The sequence below is a fragment of the Anopheles bellator genome, chromosome 2, assembly GCF_943735745.2.
Source record: "Anopheles bellator chromosome 2, idAnoBellAS_SP24_06.2, whole genome shotgun sequence".
Taxonomy (NCBI): domain Eukaryota; kingdom Metazoa; phylum Arthropoda; class Insecta; order Diptera; family Culicidae; genus Anopheles; species Anopheles bellator.
The window spans coordinates 27,501,309-27,508,273 of record NC_071286.1 but is presented as its reverse complement, the minus strand read 5'-3'; the positions used below and the strand labels follow the sequence as shown (position 1 = coordinate 27,508,273).

Here is a 6,965-nt window from a genome sequence, read left to right as displayed (position 1 = left end):
CGCCGGGCGTGTTCCGTGCTTATCAACCGATTCACAACCGTGTACTGGTGGCACTTCTGGCACACCGGAGAAGAACGCACCACTGCTGCATAAAACCCCCCCCACACTCTGACACTTTCTCTCGCTCGACGGTGAACCTAATGTGCGCCCCATCGACCGCGGCCCGGCCGAGTGCAACGTGTGCGGACTGCAAATGTGATGTGGCCACAGCCACACAAAGCGACCCGAAAAAGGATTCCGCTCGCAAGAGGGGATGCTGTCGGTTGGGCGAGCGGTCGGTCTCGTTTCCTCCGATGCCGACGTTCCGCGGAGTGCATGTCTGCGTGTGTGCGTGGTTCTGGACCAGCATAGGAGCCACACACGACGGGGCAAGGCTCGGGATTGCCGCCAGGAGAAACCGAAAAAATAATGCTTCCCGCCGCCGCCGCGTCAATCGTTTCCCTTTTTGTGTCGGGCGCACCAGTTTGCCGATTTTGACCGATGGAACCGATGCCCGGTGTGGCGTGTTTCCTTTTGGTTTGTTATGCCTTCGCTAGGGGGGCGAAGAAAAAGAATAATTATTTCGTTATTTCTTTGGGCTGCGCGAGTTTTGCGCCACCCATTGGCATCATTCGCTGGAACCGAAGATTTCCTGTGTTCCTTTTTTGTGCCCCCTCTGAGTTTGACAGATTTCGGTTCGACAAGTCCGATCCCTTCGGGCGAGTTTGCTTCCGAGATTGGATGGGCCCCCCGAGGGTACGCTTGGCTTCGCTGGAGATGTTCGCACAAAAATTCGCTTGCGTTTTATGCTTGAGATTTTGCTTAATTTTCGCTTATTCAGCGACGGAAGAGAACGCAAATGAAGTGTGTCCTTGATTGGAAACCCTAATGCCGAACGGATGAACGTACGCGTCCTTAACTCTATACAAGATTTGCGGCGTGTCGATAATAGTTACAACGGGTTTGAGAGTTCCGTTTCGAATGCTCGTCGAAAATCATCCGCCTAAATGCTTTCAGAAACGTGTCACAAGCATTAAATTATATTTCAGAAAGTCGTACGAAGCCAATATTTCGTGGCCAATATTTCAGAAATTCGTAGGAATTTCACGAACCGTTCCGTTGTTCTCATATGTTGATGTCGCTTGGCACATTCTCGGCCTCGCTTTACGATCGTCAGATGTGTCAACCCGTGGACTTTTTCCAGAAAACTCTGCGATTCGATTGAAATGGCTGATGTTCTGCACAAAACATTCGTCGCTTTTTGTATGCATCATTGGCAAAATAGAGAAGAGAAAAGCATGATGAATTTTAATCGATTTTCGTTACACTTCTGGGGACTACAACTACATGATTCTGAGCTACATAATTTGAAAATGAATGCCAAACGATATTGGAAGAAATTACCGTCATGAACGAGTGGAAGTAAGCTTAAGCCGCATAAATAGGAACTCCTTATCAAGTTCATGACAAAGTCTTCACCCAATCTTGATGCAATTATCGCTTCGGTAATCCTACTGTACCGGATGACCGGTGAAGCAACTGCTCCAGAAGCTAGAAACCGACACTAAGTTGAACGTGTTTCGGAAGCTTCCCTTTGCCACTCGAAACAAGCTTCCCGGCTCGGCCAGGCGCAAACTGAAAGCAGTGAAAAAATGGATACCTCCTGAAAAATGAGAGAAAACCCGCGCGTGCACGGAGATCCGAGGGACCACGGAAAACATATGTCGGTTCCACGTGCGTAGTTCCGACCCAAGGCCCCGGTGCTGCTGCCCGCAAGTGCCAACACAACTGTCGCTATTTGAAAAGTTTGTTTGATTTCCGTTCTTTTCCGAACAGTTTTTTTTTTTTGTTTGGTTTCTCGCGTCCGAATAATGTTCTCGCATCCGTCCGTCAGTCCGTCAGGGCGGAACCGGCGGGACCTGCTGTTCAAATTTCACAGTATCGTTTAAATGTATGTTTTTATTACATTTTTTTCTCTCGGGTCGAGCCATTTTACCCCGTGGCCGTGTGTAGGTGTTCTCGACACCCGGCACGGCCAGGAACTCGAAAGATCTGGGCCGCTGTCGCGTTGGTGTGTCTGCTGCTGTAGGGGAGCCGGGGACTCGTCCAGGATGTGTTTTATATTTCATCTGTTGCAATGCACGGCAACAATGGCAACAAGCGTCAGAAACCATAAAACTCGACACGACGCGCGACGCGCTGATTTTGGCCACTCGTTTGCATCGGGCCATTCGTAATAAGTTTTAACTTTTTCCGCTCCCAGGCAATCTTGTTTCAATTTGCGCCACCGACCACACCACACGGGAGCATAATTAATCTTGTGCGCGGCCACCGTCACGTCGCGCTTATCGATTCAATTAACGCAACACGAAAGGCGCAGAAAACACAACGGCCAAAGCAGCATAAGCCAAAATCATAACAAATCCGCGACTACCCGCGATCGGAACCGGAGTCGGAGGCGGGAGAGTTCGTTCAACTGGCTCGCTGACCGAAGCGGTATAAAAAACGGTCCAGAAGAAGAACAGACTGCCGATGGAGGATCATGAAGCACCCGGTCAGTCCGTTCCGACCGCCACCGCTCTTTTTGTCCAGATAGCAACTTTTCAACCGGTGACTTAATTGAATTTAACTTTTGCCTCCTTCGTTCTGGGTGCTGCTGCCTCCCACCACGCTCAGCTCCTAGGGGTCAGCAGAAGTGGCGAAGTCGGCCGCAGTCACCCGGAGCAGCAGGTTGATTTCGCAGCGTCCGTGCGATCATCAATCAGTCACCCGGCCATAGAACTCTCCGCCAGTACAACACCTACACCGAGCGCCGAGCGTGAAATGGTCAGATGGCGATTACTGGACGCGGACGTGGAGGACGTAGCGAAGCCGGTGGCCTGGGACCAGAAAACACCGTTTTATGATATCATAAAACCGGATCTTCGTGCGAAAAACCGATCAACGGACACCACCGAACCCATCGTTGGTGGGACCGTGAAGTCGGCTTTCGTCCGTGGCTCGCCCTACTTTGACCCCATGCAGAGAGAGGTTGATCGTCTTGTGCGGCGGATTTGGCTACGGTTAAACCGCTCTACACGTGACAAAGTACAAGCTTCGGTCCAGCGTAGAATCTTGCGTTTTGGACAATGATTAGAGGTGCTAGGATGGCAGCAGCAGTAGGAGATCTGTAAGGCAGAAGAGTGTGCTGAATCGTGAATTCATCCTGACCCCTTCATATTCCAAAGACACTTTTGGTACACGAGGTTGGCTAATTTATCCTTGGCACATGTCATGAAGTCACGGTTGTCTACGGAACCGTTCATGATGGAACGTAACAGAAACACAAACGTCCGTACGATAAAACTGGTTGGGCATCAACGGTAAAAATTATAGATGTTCTAAGAAATAGGATAGTCGAGGATTTAGACAACGTCAGAGTTCTGCCGGAAATTCGGAGCAGGGTGACTAGCGCAACACTCAGATTGTGTGTCAGATCCATTAACGATAATACCATGCATCGATTTTTTCAACTTGTCGACAGTTGCACGTATTTTAAGCAGCCATCTCGCTATAGCGCTGGACGCACAATAACGTAACTGTGGCGACAGTCGATGCGTAACGTAATATTTTTGACATTAACGATTAATGCCAAACTGCTACGCTTATGTCAAAACGTTTACGGCTCGGCCGAGGCGTAAACCCCGAACGTAAATACTTTTTGCATACGCATGCTTACAAACAGAGGATAATTTAAGTTCTTATTTGCCGGTATAGCAACAAAATAAAAAAAAACAACAGAAAATAATATTCAGAAATCAATTTATTTCTCTTCTATTTCTATTTTCTCGGATCAAAAACACGAACGTAAACACGTTTCACATTTCGTTTTTATATTTTTGCTGCCACACGAAGCGTAAACAGTGTGACATTAATAATTACTTTTACGCCAGTTTTCACGCTTCGTGTAGCGCCACAGTAACGATTCAACCAAAAAGTGAACAAGGTTTGAACACATTTGGACGATAACGTCGTCAGAACACACCATTCGAATCAGAACGCATGGACGTTCTGATGTTCTGGTTTCATCAATCAGATCTCCGCTTATTCGAAATAGGTTTTACAGTGAACGACAGGGGGGAAATTTGGGGCTGCGGAATCGTGCTGATGGCGAGCGATTTCCACGAATTAGAAAGCATAGACTTACCCCCCTATTATCAAACTCGTACAGTCGAATCGAGTTAACTTCTTGTTTTCGATTGTCGAACTCGTTTGCCGGGATCACCGTTTTCAATTAGAGAAGCCCTGAATGCTAAATGTGCTCAAATGTGCTAAAAAGTTTATATGTGAAAGCTTGTCAAGCTCTTTGAGTACGAACTGTCATTCTGCTGCATTTTTGTAAACATTGCACACACAGATACACATACACAGATAGCAGTTCAGATGTGCGTCCGATTCTCGTGTTATATTTCTGAAATTTTAAGACGATTGCCGCGTTTCTGATGATTTCCACGTTTCCGATAGCGACAGTAACAGTGAAGGAACTGAAAATACAAAGATTCATTTTATTTTTATTTCATTTCAATACAAATTGAATTTTTCATCACCAAAATATAAATTATCTTTGATACAAACTAATTGATAAAATCAAAGACATCCTAACAGAACGGTTCCTACTGTAGCAAAAAGTTGACGGAAGCCCGTTTGTCAAAGCCGACTACCCGATTGAAAATCATAATGCGGTGAGAACTCGATAGAGCGAGAAGAAGTTCATCCAGTTGAAAGCCCCCGTTACGGAAAGTGGATAGCAAAATGAACTCAAATGAACGTTTCAGTGAACTTCGTGGTCGAGTTCGAGAATCATAATGGGGCCCTTAGACTGATTAATAATTTCCGAATACACGAAAAACCAGTGCCCATGGCGTGCCTCCATTGTGTTCCATTGTGACTCCTCCTTGAGACTGCTCCTAAAGTCGCTTGCATAAATGTCGCAAGTTTGCAGTGGTTTTTCCCAAATAGATGCGCAGGTCAAGAATTATTTGTCGCGTTTTTGTTTATCAGTAGAAATCATCTGATTTAAGAAATGCACAATACTCGTCTGTAGCAACCAGTAAATCAGTAATTAATCGTTAAATAAAGGGAACGATTTAGCCCTTACGAACCTGGCGAGACCATCAGTGGAAATCTAACGCGTGGAGCCTTTCGGAGCGCGTTTGCATTTTCGTACGAACAAACCGCAATACGTCCGAACAGTTCCAGTTGGTTTGAGTAATATTTTCGTATGAAACCCCAGAACAACGAATGCTCTGAACGCGGCGCCACCATCACCAATACTACGCCGGCGCTGGATCGTCAGAATGAGTTTTCAGTCGTCGGCGGCCGCTGTATGCGTTTCGCATCGGAATCGGAACTTCTCGGCGCTTCGTTCGTCTCTTTCGACTCTCATTCTGACGACCTGGCCGCCGCTCGTCGTATTAGTGTCGTGAGGCTTGTCTCTCTGAACGGGTCGATATCCAGCTACAATGGTCGGTAAAGAGTTTTCCAAAACAAATGTCCTGAAACTAATTGACCTCGTGCGTCGAAAGCGTTGTCTGTGGGACCCGACGGAACCAGGCTACCATCAGCGCAAGACTACTCGCGCCGAGTGGAAGAATGTCGCGAGCGAAATGGGAATCACTGGTACGTACATTGTTGATTACCAGTTTACATCTGCGATAGCAATGGGCTTATGATTGTGTTTTTTTCTGATTTCGTTGTTCCTGTTTCAGTCGAAGGGGCAAAGCTAAAGTGGCGAGGACTCAGGGACACGTTCCGGAAAGAAATGTTCAAAAACGCCAAAAACGCACGCAGAGGACAAGAGTCGGGCTGGATCTACTATCAGCAGATGAAGTTCGTCACAAACCATTGCCGTAAATCGAAATGCGGCAAGCGGAACAAGAATGAATTGAAGTACCAGGCGCCGGAGGTCAAAGAGGAGGAATTTGTACATGAATATCAGGACTCGGTCGACTCCGTCTGTTCATCTCCGATCGTTTTCGAATTGTGTGAACCGGCTGAACAACAGCCTAAAGCAGCACCGCGGCATGAGTCGGTTGTTCCGGTAAACGCATTCCCAAGTGAAAGCCCCGCACGCGCACCGTATGAACCGGAGCAGACCGTACAGTCATTGCAAATCAACAGCTCTACCTCGATTTCCGAAGAAGCCGATTACTATTTCCTCATGAGTTTACTGCCCTATCTCCGAAAGGTGCCAACGAACAGAAAAATGTTGGTTCGAACCAAACTACAGCAGGTGTTTTGCGACGAAGAAGCACGTTCCTAACCTCTGTAGCACTGTATTTCTCCAAGTTTCCTTACTACTTCGAAAAACGTTCATATATAGAATATAAAATTGTCAAGCCCTTCAGTGTTTAAGTGTCTGGATTTATTTTCCAAATAAACTGAAAAATGAAATGAAATGAAATGCCTGAAAAACTGAATGTCCGAAAAAGATTTAACCAACGTCGTGTGTTCTCCTTTCAGCTATCCCTTCCGCCCAGCAGTGTTGGTCAGACGCATCCATTGTACTTCGTCAGTCCAAGGCCTTATACGCCGCGTTCGTTCACCATCCGCGTACACCAAGAAAGTATGGTTGTGTTAAGATAAAAAACACAGCCATCTGGAGATACCGGGGATCGAACCCGGGGCCTTTCACATGCAAAGCGAACGCTCTACCACTGAGCTATATCCCCGTGGTTGCGGTTCCTCCGGATAATTACATACCGGTGCTGGAAGAGGCCGGTTGGCCAGAACACTTGATCGGAATAGGACACGGAGTAAAGCGAAAAGGAATGGCGACGGTTTCCCAATTATTTGCCCCGGGATTGGGTTTCGTCCGATTATTGACTCGTTTTAGTTAAGAGTGCAAGAGCGAAAGAGCAACAGAACGAGAGAGAGTGAGAGAGACGAATCAGTCATCTCGCGTGAGCCTCGCAGATGCTCTGGATGCTGTTTTTGTAACGCAGCCT

General features: G+C 47.1%; 1 protein-coding gene and 1 non-coding gene across 2 annotated transcripts; one reads left to right on the top strand and one right to left on the bottom strand.

The window, feature by feature from the left end:
- Nucleotides 1-5,610: 5,610 nt before the first annotated feature.
- On the top strand, nt 5,611-6,280 carry LOC131207286 (uncharacterized). Its single transcript, XM_058199898.1, has 2 exons — nt 5,611-5,637; nt 5,727-6,280. The coding sequence occupies exons 1-2, from the start codon at nt 5,625-5,627 to the stop codon at nt 6,278-6,280; spliced, it is 567 nt and encodes a 188-aa protein (XP_058055881.1). The 5' UTR covers nt 5,611-5,624.
- Nucleotides 6,281-6,617: 337 nt separating this feature from the next.
- Nucleotides 6,618-6,689, bottom strand: Trnaa-ugc (transfer RNA alanine (anticodon UGC)). Its single transcript has one exon. It is a non-coding gene; the product is annotated as a tRNA-Ala (tRNA).
- Nucleotides 6,690-6,965: the final 276 nt, after the last annotated feature.